General features: G+C 38.7%; 1 protein-coding gene across 1 annotated transcript; it reads left to right on the top strand.

Moving 5' to 3' along the window:
- The first annotated feature begins 8158 nt into the window (after positions 1–8158).
- LOC105034949 (fe(2+) transport protein 1-like) lies at positions 8159–15596 on the top strand. The gene is given in 4 exon segments (XM_029261780.2): positions 8159–8775; positions 8778–9004; positions 14678–14827; positions 14938–15596. Coding segments are annotated over 4 exon segments (1077 nt in total). The 5' UTR covers positions 8159–8381; the 3' UTR covers positions 15244–15596.
- The last annotated feature ends 1217 nt before the right edge of the window (positions 15597–16813 follow it).

The raw sequence follows: 16813 nt of genomic DNA, 5'->3' as shown, positions 1-16813 counted from the left end.
GAGAGGTCTGGGCAGCCATCGGAAGAGAATCCGATATACGGTGAGGGTGTGCAGCAGGTAGAGCAGACACTACAGAGCACCGATTGGAGATCGGAGGTAGAGCAGAGCATCAAATAGAGTAGCTGTAGTAAGGCATGATTGAGCGGCTTCCACAGAAAGTATCCAGGGACGTCGAGGATCTTGATACTGGTAGGCCTGTGAGAGGGTCTCCTTAGGAGATTTTAAGAGAGCTTTTGTGAGGATAGCTTCTTGTTGAAAGAGGTGTGTATACAAAGAGTTGAGAGTGGGTGTTCTCCTCTTGTATTGTTTCTTTCTCCTAGTGAAGCTTGCATGCCCCGTGAAGGTAGCACTTGGACTGTTTCATGTACTTGATTGTGTGTTTCTTATTTTATTTCTTCTTTCTTTCTACTGCAACATGTGGTACCGGATCCTGTATAACAATTGATATCAGATCTAGCGATATCAGAATAATTGGTATCAGAGCAGGTGATATTCCAACAATTAGATCAGAGCCTAGGCGGCACCACTGCGAGGTTACGACGGTGGTGAGCAAGATTGAAGATGGAGAAGACAGGTGCAATTAAGGTGGAGATCGACCGTGGAGGGTTGATCGATGCTCTCTTGTGCAAGGAAGAGCTGTCTAGATGGAGTATGCCAGCAGGAGCCTAGTGCGGGTGGAGCTCCAGATGAAAATGGATCGAGCATGGGATGAGAGACTCAGGAGGATGAATGACGTCGCATGGAGGCTATCCTGAGCAGATCTCAGGTCAGGAGGTGCTGTGAGGTGTACAGTATATGACGGAGATGGAATCAAGCGGTCTGACTCAACTCTCATATTTGTCTATCTATGAGTAGCAGGCGATTGTGCCAGGGCATGGGGGTGAGATTCAGAAGCTCTCAAAATCAGGTGGAGATCGATTATCGAGTTGAGGTAACGATTGTTAGAAAATATATCTCCAGATTTGATCCACAAGAAGTCCACAGTGAGATCCAGAATGACGAACGGAGTCCAATGAGCTTAAGAACAGTCCAAACGGAGTCCATACAGAGAAGTTATGTGCGAAACAAGATGAAGAGGTAGGCTGGTAGGGGCCATGAATGGTAGACGGGCCTACAGGGTGCGCGGGCCCATAGATGCACTGCCTAGCCATGCATGGGCATGCGGCCCAGTGGGCGCACAGGGGGATGCACAGGCTAGCCACGAGCGTGCGGCCTAGCACGGGCGCGTGCGGTGCGCGGCCCAGGCCCAGGCGACCCTGGCACGATCCATCAGGCGCTCGCACAGTCCATGCGCGGGCGAGCGAGTAGCGGGTGAGGAGCACTGACGTGGTGGGTGATTGGCGAGCCGGTGCATGGCAGGTTCACACGGGCACAGTTCAGCCCCGGTACACATACGGTCCACTAGCAATTTTGCATGATCCGACGGCTCTAGAGCGAGCCGTTCACGATCGGATGGTTGAAGATGATTCCATATTTGATCAGTTGATCGATGGCCTTGGTGTGCATAATTGGATAGCTCTGGTGCGAGCCGATCACGATCGGACGGCCACGGATGGTTCTAGAATTTTATTCAGCCTCGATATCCTATGGAAATAATGTTTTGGAGTTTTTGAAGTGTATATAGCTCTGATTAATGAGCCATTTATTGCGTTGGAAAGCTGATAATGTCTTGATTGTACAGAAGAGATATCAAAGTTGAGGAGAGATCTTAGCGGCCATCGAAAGAGAGTTCGGTGTGTGCTGAGGGTGTGCAGTAGGCAGAGCAGACACTGCAGGGCACCGACAGGAGATAGGGGGCAGAGCAGAGCATCAGACAAAGGAACTATAGTGAGGCATGATGTAATGACTTTTACAGGAAGCATCCAGGGGCATCGAGGATCCTTATACTGGCAGACCTGTGAGAGGGTCTCCTTGGAAGATTTTGAGAGAGCTTTTGTGAGGATAGCTTCTAGTTAAGAGGGGTATGTATATAGAGAGTTAAGAGTGAGTGTTCTTCTCTTGTATTATTTTTTTCTCCTAGTGAAGCTTGCATGCTCCGTGGAGGCAGCACTTGGGCTGCTCTATATACTTGATTGTGTATTTTCTATTTTATTTCTTCTTTCTTCTTGCTATGACACGTGGTACCGGATCTTGCACAATAATTTGTATCAGAGCGAGAGATATCACAATAATTGATATCAGAGTAGGTGATATTCCAACATGGATCATGTTTAGGTCCATGGGGTTGAGTGCATGATCAGACCATGGGTGTACACGAGTTTGGGTTAGTGCATTCGGATTGGGTTAGCCTAAAAAATTTTAGGTTAGAATTTTGATCCATGTATATGGGTGTATATATGTATATTTTAACCCTAATTTGAAAAAAAATCAAAGAGACTCTTTCTCCCTAACCTCTCCCTCTCTCTAGTCTTCGTCTGCCACCCAAGGAGGCAGCCAAAGGGGCTTCATGCTGGGAGGAAGGGGGCACCTCCTTCAAACCCTAGCGCCTAGGGTTTTGGAGGGGGCACCCCATTATACGGGTGCATGCCTCCTTCTTGTGGCCGCTCAAGATCCCATCTCCCAGATCTCCATGCCCCCTCTTCTCTACTGATTGGGGGTTTGAAGAAAGATATTTTTAGATCTAGAATGGAGGGTTTCAGATCTGGTATCGATAGGGTTAAGGAAGAGGAAGAACAAAGTGAAAACAGACAAAGGCTACAGTTTTGCAAAAGACTGCAGGGTCTCTCTTTCTTGTGCGGTACATCTTCAGTTGTTGGACACTCCAATATTCTAATTTTTAGAAGGATAATCAGATGATTTCATGGAGAGGTTTGGGCTCTGATTTGGTTCAGATCAGAGGTGTGTAGGGGCCAAGTTGGAGCGCACAAGTAAAAGCTGTGGTTTGAGAGATCGATGCTACCATAGAGTCCTAGTCCAATAAAGACTCTTTCTCATCAAGATTTCAGATTCAGATCTGATAGCCCCAAGATACCACACCTTAAACCCTAATTCTTAGGGTCTTGAAAGTAGAAGATCAGATCTTGAGGTGCATCCCAAATTTTTGGAAGTGGAGAGACACGAACTAGGTCTCTGCTATAGGGTTCTTGATGCGCAACGATCTAAGACATGGTATTTACTATCCTTAAAGAGTCTGGATCACCGTGGACTCTTGTAGAGGGCTCCATCGCATATCTTCTCAGGTCCACGCAAGTGTACGGCGGTCCTAACATGAAGATCCTTTTTATAGCTCTTAGTCCCAATTTAGTTTTTTTAGGATCTGAAACTCTATAAAAGGCTTGACATCCCCATACTCTAAGATAACTTAAATTTGATTTTCTTTCTTTCCATAATTCATATGGAGAGATCTTTAGTTTCTTAGAGGAGATCCTATTATGAATATGACATGCAGTAAGCAAAGCCTCTCCCCAAAGATTTATTGGCAATTCAGAACTTACAATCATGGCATTTACCATGTCTACCAAAGTTCTATTTTTTCTTTCAGCCAATCCGTTTTATTGTGGGGTATAAGGAGCACTAGTTTCATGAACAATACTATGCTCCCGCAATAGGTTGAGAACTCAAAGAAAAAGTATTCTCCTCCTCTATCACTCCTAAGAATTTTAATCTTCTTTTCCTTTTGATTTTCTACTTCCAATTTATAGCACTTAAACATGTCAAAGGCTTGATCCTTAGTTTTCATCATATAGACATACATAAATCTAGAATGATCATCAATAAATGTGATAAAGTACCTATTTCCTCCTCTAATTAGAACTCCATTTAATTTTCATATATCAGAATGCATAAGTTCAAAGATTTCAGAAGTTCTTTTTATAGAAGGAAATGGCTTCCTAGTTATCTTAGCTTGTATGCAAACATCACATTTATCATTAACATCATTCTTGCAAGAAATAAAGCCATGCTTTGGCATATATTCAATAGATTTATAATTACTATGTGCTAATCTTTTATGCCATAAAGAAGTAGAGTGCTCAACCATGTAAACAGAAATATTATTACTTTTATTAATGCTTAATTTGTACATCCCATCACAAGAGTATCCTTTTCCAACAAATATCCATTCTTGGAGATTACAATCTTGTCAGACTCTATAATAATTTTCAAACCTTTCTTACAAAATAAATTTATAGAAATTAAATTCTTCTTGATTTCAGGGACATGAAATACATTTGTCAAGATTAATTTCTTCCCAAAAGTGATACCAACAACCTTTGTAGTGTTGCCATTTCCCATGAAAATCTCTTGGCCTTCACTAGCAACTTCATAATTCTTGAATTGACTTTTATCATGATAGACATAAATTGTAGCGCCAGAGTCGTACCACCAGTTGGAGGACTTAGTTGCCAACGTCATGTTCACTTCGGAAGTCATGCTAATTTGCATACTTGACACCATAGCAATAATGCTATCAACATCGGTTTCAACCATGTTTGTAGAGTTGGATTTGCCAATCTTTTGCTTCTTCCAAATCCTACGATCACACTTCATGTGCCCTGACTTTCCGCATACCCAACAAGATTTTTTCTTTTGATTGTTGGAACTTTGACCTAATTCTAGTCTCTTTCTCTTGTTACCACCATTGGTGCCTTGGGACTTGTTGCTTGCACTTGCATCCACAAAGTTTACTTTTGAAGTAAATTCCAATCTCTTGCTTTGAAGATTTCGAGTTTCCTCTTCAATCCTCAAATGCTTTAAAATTTGGTCGACTGTGAAACTTTCAGATGTGTGCAACAGCTTCTTTCTATAATCATTCCAACTTAGAGGTAACTTTGTGATGATTGCCCTCACTTGGAATGATTCAAAAAGACTGACATCTAAATCTTTCAACTTAGACACTAGAACTTGTAAATCATGCACTTGATCCATAATAGAAGCATTATCGTTCATATGAAATTTCAAATATTACATGATTAGAAACTTATCTGTGCCTTGCTTTTCCCAATTGTATTTGAACTCCAAGGCTTTCCATATCTCTCTTGGTGATGAAATTGGATGATATAACTCAGCCAAGCGATCTGAGAGAGTGTTCATAATATATCCTCGATATAAGAGTTCATCCTCAGCCCTCTTCTCACGTTGTTCTTCAAGCCTTTGAACCTCCTCACTTGTGCTTTTCTCATTTGGCTCTGGAATGGCGGGTAGATTGGCATCAAGAACATATGAAATCTTCATGGCAGTGAGCAAGAATAACATCTTGTCCTTCCATCAATTATAATTCTTTCATCCTATTGAATCTATTGAGTTTGACGAAGTCTTAATTCATAACTTTGAAAGCAAACTCTTGAGTGAACTCCCTCTTCCTTTTTCTTTATAAATAACGTCTTAAGATTGCTAGGAAATGTAAACTTGAAGGAAGAAATTAGATGTAAACTTGTAGCAGAATGTTGGACACTTGTATGCAAGAATGTGCTTGAAACGTGAGATGATCCACTATCCTTAAGACATTATTTGCCCTTAATAGTTGCTGCAAAGTTCCGACAAGCCGTCTCTAGGAATGATCCAAGCACCAAAGATTCCTATTCAATAATTATAGGAACTTTACTTTCAAGAAATCTATCAAATGGTATTTGAGAAGCAATAAACTTTGAGAGCAAATATGAATGTGTAAAAGTGATTTGTGAAGTCTTGAGGATCTCTATTTATAGTTTTCCAATGGTCATAAACCAAGAATCATGTCCCATACGGGATAATTCTTCATATATAGTTGTATCTCTTGCTTGATAGATCACAACTCATCCAACTATCGTAATTATTCATGCAGCTGCGACGCCGATGCTTAGGACAGAATTCTTTCAATTCAACACAACCATCATAACTTTCAATTCTTCTTTTTTATATCTCTATGTAATAGTGGCATCCTATCCAAATCTATCATATGTTTTGTTATTATCTTCGAGACTATTTGTAAGCCCATATTTGTCTTTGTCTCCCTTACTTGAGAAATTCTTTATGCACCGCAGGCGGTGTAGAAAATCTGACGTGAAGCGTACCACTTTATATACTTGGTCTACATAGTCATCACTTTCTAACTCGCATTTAATATCTGCAGTTTCATTTTTTCGTTTAAAAATTTTATATGATGAAAATATACCTGTCCTTTGAAAAAACTTATGACATCCTATGACATATTATAACTTTCTACATGCAGAATGTCATAATATGATCCAGAAAATTATGACATCCTGTGGCATATTATGACATCCTACGTCAAATTATTACTTTCTGCGTCAAATTATGACTTTCTGCATACAAAATATCATAATATGGCCTAGAATATCATAATATGGCTCAGTATATCATAATAAAGAAAAAGTATTTTTGTCCAACCACTTTGCAATGCGTTTTTAATGTCTGCAGTTTCGTTTGTTCGTTTGAAAATTTTGGATGATGAAAATATCCTTACTCTTTAGAAAAAATTATGATATTTTGCGTTAAAATTATGACTTCTTGTTCGCAGGATGTTACAATATGGACATAAAATATCATAATTTGTTCTAAAAAGTATGAGTATTTTCATCATTCAAAATTTTTAAAGCAAAAGACAGAACTGTAGGCATTAAATGCGTATTGAAAAGTGATGGCTATGTGAACCAATCACATAAAATAATGCACTCTATATCGGATTGTCTACACCACTCGCAGTGCGCAAAGAATTTCTCCTTTTACTTTAATATAATTATCAGTTATTTTTTATAAAAAAATCAAAATAGTTTAATTGCACAAGGGAATTAAGCTCCACAGTAAGCGTTAAGTCCCAACTTTAATAAACTAATTCTGTAATAATGTCTATCAAGATTGACCATTGGCAACTCCTAGAGCATCTTCGGAGCCGTTCCCTCGAATTAGTCCATCAAGTGTCGACAGAATTATTTTCATTAAAAATTGTCAGGGGGAGGGGGAGGACAATGTCAACGAATGCCATGCTTGCGTCCGCCACTCTCGGCCCCTAAACGATTCGAAGGGACGAATCCGTACGGCACCTCTGCGGAGCCAGCCAACTTGTGGTCTTCGTGTGGTTGGCACGCGCCAAACCTCTTAGACCTAAAATGCCAAAAAAAAAAAAAAAAAAAAGCCCAGTTATGATGATCTCAATATATATGGGATAGGTTATATAAATCTAATTTTAAGTACAATATATTTGGGAGAGCAGATGCCAAATAGATCGAGACGGATGGAGTATTAAGTTGCTTCGTCTCGGCTTTGTATAGGATTGCTTGAATACGACTCTAGCTTGTGCTGAACTCAAGTTGTCGATGCTCAGTTTGTCCAAGCTTTGGATTGAGCTTTTAGTGAGAGGAGTTGATTTTGTTTTTAAATAAAATATTTTAAACTATCATAGGAGTATAGGGGTTGTGTCTTTTGCATGAAAGAAGAATTCATCTTTTTCATATGGATCACCATTGGATCGTGCAATGACCCCTTCAGAATTTGTGCAGATAGATGATTGATGAGTATTTTTTACAACCGATATTGTATATATATATATATATATATAAATCAATCATCTTTTTAAGCCAAAAATATAGTCCGAACCCTCCATTAAACATTGCTGTTAAGAATCATGCATGGTGCACGTACAAGGTCCTCCGAATGTGCTTGCCAAACCTCCGTGCACCCGAGTGAAGAGGAAAAGCCTAAAAGGTGTCCATTGCATGGCTCTCGAGTGCTGATACATGATTGGATACCTATGTGGGCTCTACATATGCATAAGGGATGTGGTTGCACCTTTCGTGAGAAAGAAAGATTTACCTTTTCTAGCAAGATTCCACCATTGGATCACACAATATTAGCTTCGAGATCTGCATAGATGGATGATGAGAAGATTTAGAATGCTTTGTGATCTATGTGGAGGATAATGAAATTAGTGACATCATGAAAGGAAACCAATCATTCTTTCGCATGAAGGATACAAACCCAAACCCCATGTTCAGACGATCTTTGCAGCCGCATCAGCACTGGCCTTGTGCTCCCACATGGCCATAGCTTGGCTCCTTACAGAACTACGAGGACAAGTGTAAGCCCCAATGCCCTCCATCTTACGTCGAAATGTTCCAATTTTCACCATGTCAGTGCGCGCAAGCAGATCCAATGCGGCCAGGAGAGATATTAAATCAAAATAAAAGATTTTCAATCTAACGTTCTAATCAAATAAAATATTGGATATTATCAAAGCTTGGATAGCAGAGAATCGACCGCCCTGGCAGGTAGAGCAAGAGGCAGCATGAACACACCCTTCATCGATCCATCCCATCCCATCCCATGAACGTCACCATCAAAAACACCCTATAAATCCATCCCCCCCACAACTCCAGTCTCCAAACACAACAACACAACTACTCCAAAACGGAGGGAAAAATAATAAATACCAAAATTCCAAAACCATGGCCTCCACCACCTTCCACACCCTGATCATCCTCCTCCTCCTCCACTCCTCCTCTACGCTCTCCGCCGCCGACGGTCCGGAATCCTCCTCTCCATCCGGATGCGACACGAGATCCCGCGGCGAGTGCTACAACCGGCCGGAGGCCCTCCGGCTGAAGGTCATCGCAATCCCGACCATCTTGGTTTCCAGCGTGATCGGCGTCTGCCTCCCGCTCTTCTCCCGGTCGGTCCCGGCGCTCCGTCCCGACCGCAACCTCTTCGTGGTTGTGAAGGCCTTCGCGTCCGGCGTGATCCTCGCCACCGGCTACATGCACGTGCTCCCGGACTCCTTCGACAACCTCACGTCGCCGTGCCTCCCCGAGAAGCCGTGGTCCGAGTTCCCGTTCACCGCCTTCTCGCCATGGTGTCGGCCATCCTGACGCTAATGATGGACTCCTTGATGCTTGCATTCTATAACAGGCAGAAGAAGGGCGGCGCCGCCGTGGTCGTCGACCACGAGAGCCCGATGAATGCCGCCGTGCCGGTCGCGCATGTCCACGGCCACTGCGGGCCGCCGCAGCTTGGCAAGGATGAGGAGGAACGGGAGGAGATGGCCCTGCGTCGGAATCGCGTCATCGTGCAGGTCAGGCTGACTCGTAACGAGTCATTGAAAACATTTTTTTTTATAAAAAAAGTCTCTTTTTAAAGCCGGTTAAATTAATATAGCTAGGCATAATGATAGATTTAGATAATAATGACGAAGGATCCGGGTTATATTCTTCATACGAAAGAATGATTAATTTTTATCGTAACATCAATCGTTGAATTGCATCTTATATAGATTTTAAGATATTTTAATTTTAATTTTTTATTTATCTGTACAGATCGATCTGAATTCAAAATGATGATATGCAATTTTGAATTATTTATTAAAACATCGATAATGACAATAAATTTTGAATCAATCAAGCAAAGAGGAGCGTGCATGCTAAATTATTGGCGCATGATCCAATCCAATGTTTCCGTAATCAATCATTAGACAGCATGTATAATCCAATAAATGATTATGCAATACAGTATAGAGTTGCACATGATAACGAGGGTAAGAGAGAAAGATGGCACTATTTTTTTTTATGAATCAGATAAATAAAATTATTTAAATATAAATATATTTATAAAAATAAATAAATAAAATATTTAATAATTATATTTAAAAATTATCAAAGAAGTCCATGATATAGGGCAAATATGGTTAGCCATAAAAATCGGTGTTGTTTAACTACCAATTGTTCGCTTAAGGAGCAAGCCCCGTTGAGGATAGAGTTTTTTTTCCACGTTGAGGAAAAAAAATTTTGGATTCTGTGCATGGAGTCGTACGTATTAATTGGTGCGTTTGTACGACTCCCTAATATTACGGAATTAATTAGGAACTTCAGTTCCTTCGTTTCACTTCCATCCATCACATTTCAAATTAATGGAGTACACCTTCTCTTGTGGGGCCCACCTTGCCTAATTTTGTAACTTTGTCTGGTCAAATTTTGTGTGTACTACTCCGTACTTCCTTTTTCCTTTGGGTGGAGGTCAACTCTTTGTGTGCCTTCTCCCGATCTCTAGCCATCAGTAGGTCAAAGTTCTTGACCAACTGTGTGATTAAAAAAGTCTTAACCTATGGTAATTGGTAAGGTAGCAGATAGCGAGGAAGGATTAAGAAATCCATCTGTTAGGTGGAGATTAAAAAAAATCTTGATCCTTTGGAAGATGCCGGCTAGCCTACAAATTGGGTTTTGTACAAGCGATTTCAAAGACCTGAAACCCATCCCTTTAATACGGGCTTTAAAGTTTTTATTTCTTTTTTCTAAGCTAGAACAAACACATATCTGATGGACAGTAACGTAATCAGGGGCTACAAGTTTATTCACATGTAACTAATTAGATCCATCACCTAAATCTGGACCACAAGAAATAATCACTCAAGTAAAGCAAGATATATTTGATGTTATAATAAGAGTAATAATAATAATTGAGGGCAAGTTTTGGTACGGCGATATCATGACTTCTAAGTTCGAAAAATGGAAATAGTCTGTCCGTATGATATGTGTAAGAATTGATTAAATTATAATCGATGTCTCATCAGTGTTAAATATTTTGCGGCCCCACGTATTTTTGATTAATAAAGGAAAGGCATTTAGTCGAGTGGCACACGACAAGGCAGCTATCAACTGTTTGGTCAACGGTTTATCTTTCCATAGTATATTCCTTTGTTTCTTAATTTTTTGTTTAACAACGGTGAGAGATAATATTGGTTTTACCAAAAAAAAAAAAAAAAAGGATAGTACTCGTTCAGCCTTATATTAAAATTTAAAACTACGTATATCGCTGAGATGATCCAATCAAACATCAAACTGATCTGACTTCAATGAGTGTTTCTGATGAGGCTATCATCGACATATACAATGACCATAACCTATAAGCACTATGAGCCATTATAACGTTACACCGTGATATTATTTGATATTTAATTTAGAGATTTTGTTATGATACTTTAAATAATATTTTAATTATTTTATTATTTATCTACATCTGATTACGGACCATTCATATTTCAATTAGTTAGCTTTCAATGTACATAGTTGATGCATTAAAATTTTAAAGAATAAGATCATTTTATTTCATTTTTTTTTTTTGAAAAAAATTTCTCCATGAGTCACTGAAGGACGGAGGTGGTATGGTGGTTCGGAGAGAAAGGGTGGACATGATGGGAACTATGACTGTACACCTAGAGGGTGGTGATGCAGAGTAGCCGCGGGCTGTCAGGGGAGGGGGCAGGGGAATGGTTGTGGGAGCTGCAGGTACACACCAGAGGGGCAATGGCACGAAGAATTCACTGGCCACCAGGGGTGGTGGGTGGTGCGCAAAGAGTAGCCGCGAGGTGCCTTGTAAGGACCATGGTGGAGGGGGGGGTTTTGGGAAGGAACAGCGGAGGTGCCTTGCAAGGCGGCGGGGTGGGTTTGGGGAAGAACGGTGGGGTTGGGGGTATGTCGGCACAAAGCAGCCATGAGGGTTGGGGGCAAGGCCCATAGTGGAGGGGGGATTTGGGGAGGAATAGTAGGGGTGCCTTGCAGGGCTGCGGGAGAGGGGGGTTTGGAGAGGAACAGCGGGGTTGGTGAGATGCCGACACAAAGCAACCACGAGGGTTGGGGGGTGTCGAGGTCGGCATAGAGAAGCCATGGGCGCCTGGGACTGGCATAGAGTAGCCGTGAGCGCCTAGGATCGAGATTTCGAGGGTGTGGAATCACGGGGGTGGGGTTGGTGGTGTTGTGGTGCTACAGTGGAATCACCGGCGCCGGAGGGGAGGGAGGGGGGTCGGAGATCGAGGGTTGAGCCACCAGCACAGAGTGTGGAATCGCTGGCGTTGGATGGAAGGGGGTGGCAGTGGGTGGGAATGCGGGCAGGAGGTGCAGAGGAATGTAGAGAAGGAAAGAGAAAAAATAATAAAAAATATTATTTTTTAAAAATAAAATATATAAAAAATAATAATATATAATATCTTAAATATCTTTCATAATATAATACTATAAAAGAACATCATAGTAAAATTTTTAATTTAGACTTTAATTTTTTTTAAATAATATACCGCTAGATGTAGCTGTCATCACTAACGATTATGAACTATGTGATCACTTAATAGATTATCGTGTTTGGGTTCTATATGTAACGCATGTTGCAAACTACACAGAATATTATATTACCTGTTCTATGGGTAATGCAAATGCTTGTAGTATGCCATCTAATATATATATAAGAAAGCAGAAATTAAGAAAAAATCTATTAGCAATTGAAATTGTCCACATAAATAGCAATTTCTCACTCATGAATGCCATCTAGATCACATTAATTTTTAGTATGCCATATGTCTGTGTCTTTGACTATTCTGTCTAACAATCCTTCAAGTATTAAATAATAGTATTATATTATTAAAAAAGTGCATTGAAGCTCACTTATATGCATTAAATTTTATTATGAAAGCATGATATTATTGTATGCTTGCAATTAAAGCCCCCCCCCCCACACACACATTAGAAATTTGGATGGATGTTATATTATTATTCATAAATAATTTTTTTAAAAAATAATCAATTATATGATATATTGATACGATCGCGATGCTGTCATTAGGACACCATGATTATCAATCAAATTCTAACTTCAACAAAAATTAAAAACATGTAAAAAGTAGTGAGTCGGATCGAATCCACAGAGAAGGCAGGATTTTGACTTAAAATCTTTGATTTTACGAAAAAAAATAAAATTTTGAAGAAAGTAATTTAAGTTAAAAAATAAAAATTAAAAGTACGAAAAATAAATCGGATACTAAGATCTACTAACTAGATCCTAGCGTCTACTTGCAATAAAAATAAATAATAAAAATTTAAAAAAATATATAAAATAAATCGGGTACTAAGATCTACTAACTAGATCCTAGCATCTACTTGCGAAAAATAAAAGACAGAAATTTAAAGTGTAAGAAAATAAATTTTATATTAATTAAAATTAAAATTTAAGTACAAGAAATTTAAAAAGAACAATAAAATAAAATAAAACTGTAACAAAGATCTGAAGTTGATCAGCCAAGCCTTGTCGGAAAGATGGTTGATGACCTCTTCATCTTTCGTCGTACTCCGTAGAGCGAACCGACTTTTCTCCTTCTTTTTTTTGGATCCCTAAAGCTATTTAATTTTTTTTTATTTTTTTTCTACACTTTCTACTCCCAAAGCTTATTCCCGGACCTCTTATTTATAGATGAATTTTTCATAATTTTTTGATAGAAAAAGGAGTCCTAAAACCCTTAAAAATCATATTAATTCCCTTAAGAATATTTTTGATCATCGGATGGAGCTTGAACCGCCCAGATCTGTCCAAAATTTATAGTTTTAATCCTTATCAAAGTCGGATCGAATATCAGCCGTTGGATCTAGGTTCTGATGAAGTTCTGGCTGTCGAATCGTGCAATTTAAATCCTTAACACAATCGAAAATGTCTTCAGCCATTTGATCGCATGATAGATTGCTTCTGGACCGTCGGATCATGCAAAAGAGTCTTCTTATTAACCGACAATGAACAGCTGCCGTTGGATCTAAGTCGGATTAAATCTCAGCCATTGGATGACGCAAAATAGCTTCCGCTATCCGTAGACCGCGCCTGTAGACTGCATAGCATTTTCAATGGACCACGTCCTAGCTCTGTGGACCGAGCGGCCGGTTCACTGTACACCAAAGGCTATTTTTTTTATTTTTTAGGATATTTTATCTCTATTTTCGCTCTGATTTTTATCTGAAAAATTAAAAAAAAATATGTATTAAATTTTTTAAAAATTTCTCATCATTTTGGTACTTAAATTGCTCAATTAAATTAACATCTATTTTTTATAAATATATCTAATTATATATTTTTTTCAAAATCACTTGTTTTTTAAGAAAATTCAATAAATTCATGAAATTAGGATTTTTAAGAAGATATTAGTACCATAAATTATCAAAAATATCTTCAATAAATATAAAAATATACCACTTATCATATATCTGGAACTCGTGTGTAAAGTGTGGGCTAAAAACTAGTTTGTACATATGCGAGGGCAACTTCTTAAACTTTTCCATAAATAAACTCTTATTTTAGCAAATACATCCATTTATATTCAGTTTCTAATAACTGATCATTAAATTAGAGAAAAGGAGGAGAAGATTTTATACTTATCTAATTAATTTAAATAATTATGATTGATGGGATAACAGCCATCTATTAAATATTTAATTCCCTTGTGCTCAAAAGTTACATAGCCTTCTTATATAATAATCTCCATGCATTGCATGTACCACATGCACCGCATAATTGGAACTCAGATCACTAGTATCAATACTAGTAAGTTTATAAAATTGGTGGACACGTTAATCAAAATATAATTTTATATAAAAAATCAGGATGAGGCCTCTACCCAAATTGCAGTAAATAATTCTCTCTAATAGTTTTATAATAATTATTTATACCAAATAAGTTGGCAAATCTTTGATAGTTGTACCAAGTGATATGTGAACAATGCTGCCTTCACCCCATAGATTTGAGAGATTAGAGGTATTTTGGGAATACTGCCTACGGTCCTCTGCTACCATGTTACATTTGTCGACATTTGCTTTTATATGCTTGAGTATATCTAGTTGGATGACTTAGAATAGAGATAGAGATATGAAACTAGGAATACTTCTAAGAAAATATCCTTAAATTATTAAGCATAACCTTTTCTGATTCGTTTTATGATGTGCAGGTTCTGGAGATGGGAATAGTGGTGCACTCAGTGGTGATAGGTCTATCAATGGGGGCCTCTCAGAACCCCTGCACCATTAGACCTCTGGTGGCTGCCCTCTGTTTCCACCAAATGTTTGAAGGAATGGGACTTGGTGGTTGCATTTTCCAGGTAATTAAAGGTTGCATAATTAAGAAATTATACAGCAGAGAAAAGCTAGTTAAATAGTACCAAGTTCATAACAGCATTCTCATTGGGAGAAACTTGGAGTGGTTTTGTAGGCAGAATACAAGATGAAGATGAAAGCAGTCCTGGTCTTCTTCTTCTCCACCACGACGCCATTCGGGGTCGCTCTCGGGATCGCCCTGTCCAATATCTACAGCGATAACAGCCCGACAGCTCTCATCGTCGTCGGAATATTGAATGCATGCTCGGCGGGGCTTCTCAACTACACGGCGTTGGTCGATCTCCTTGCAGCTGATTTCATGGGGCCTAAGCTGCAGGGCAATGTCAAGCTTCAGCTAGCGGCCTATGCAGCCGTGCTCCTCGGCGCCGGCGGCATGTCCCTCATGTCAAAATGGGCTTAAAAAAGAGGCCACTGTTCATGCCTTCTAACCTTGTTACCATTGTTATGGCCTTTGTCAAAACTGAGGGTTCTGAATTGATGAGACTTTGGCCCACTGTTTGCAGTTGTTTTGTTGTTTTTATGGTGATGTGTTAGCAATTGTCCCAACCAACTAGTTCTGTGCATCAGCAAGTAAGAAAAAATAAGACAAGTTTATTGTTGCACCATTGATGCGTTTGTATAATTAGCAATGAGCCACAATCTCCTTTTGTTGCACTTGGGTGTCTTTTCTTTTCTTTTATTGGAGAGAAGGCTGAAGTGCGCCAAATAAAATATGTAATGGAGGGATCAGTTGAAGAGATACCATACATTTGGATCATGGAACCATGTCATTCATCCAATAAAGCAATCAAAGGAAGCATCTTTGGCTAGCTTCGTGCATTAAGGATACAGTCTAGGCTTTTACATTATTATTATTATTATTATTATTATTATTATTATTATTATGGTGAGTTACATTATTGTGCTTTAGAGACTAAAATTCTGTTATATCTCAGGAATTTCGAGACTCTGTATTAGTTTCTCTGCTGGTAACTGAAATTCTCTAGCATACATAAAATAATAATTTTGAGATTTAAAGGCATGATTAGAGATCTGAAATATTTGTTTTAAAATTTTTTCTAAACCTATCCCATAATTAGGAGGTGCATGCTTGTCCCTAACCCGTAATCACCTCAAGATAGGTCGAAGCATCTGCTTTACAAGTACTTAAATTTTCGAACTTATCCAAACTCGTCTTGTCTAGAGTTAGATAGAACAGGATGGGACATGTTGGGATGACTAAAACTGCAAAAATATTTTTAGCACATAAATCAATCAAATAAAAAGAACGTAACATTAAATCTTGGTGCCTCACATAATATTAAATAAACTAATAAACAAAGATATAAAAAATAGTCAGCCAAATATTCAACAATGATATAGATGATAAATAAAAAATATTTTTCTTTAGGAAATCAAAGTTATTATAAATTAAGGAAAGTAAATATTTTAAAAACAATATTTTAGTAAATATCCTAGGTTAAGTTTGGAGTGGGAACCTTTTAGGAAATATTTTTCTATGGGTTTTATTTTAAATGCTCATCCGCGCCTTTGGCTCAAAATTGGGTAGAGTAAAACTTGCCCCGTCAAAGTCGGATAGGATTGGATACCCGACGGGATGTTATAAATTACTAGTCTTGTTACCAAGTGAGAATGATATCACTAATTTTCTTAACGATACTTGTTTAAGCTTAGCATGATTGAAAACGATGATTGAGTTTAGCTCATTTCCTATGCGATCTTGACTGTGATATATTGTTATTGGGGTAAGCTTGAGGTGGTTCAACCATCGACATATGTGTGTATTTGTGTTGGTACTTAAAAATGCTGCCACAGTAGGATTTATATGTACACATCCTTTAAAAACTTGGTATGAGAGCAATATGAACTAGTTTAAAATGATGCATTCTTGCCCAAGCCAGTTTGTGCCTAATTTGATTCAACAATTGCCAAATATGGCTTTCTAGTTGATACAATAAAGCATGGATAAT

This window comes from Elaeis guineensis, chromosome 6 (genome assembly GCF_000442705.2).
Source record: "Elaeis guineensis isolate ETL-2024a chromosome 6, EG11, whole genome shotgun sequence".
NCBI classification, from domain to species: Eukaryota; Viridiplantae; Streptophyta; class Magnoliopsida; order Arecales; family Arecaceae; genus Elaeis; species Elaeis guineensis.
The sequence above is the reverse complement of the archived record's forward strand: the minus strand, read 5'-3'. Positions and strand labels throughout refer to the sequence as shown.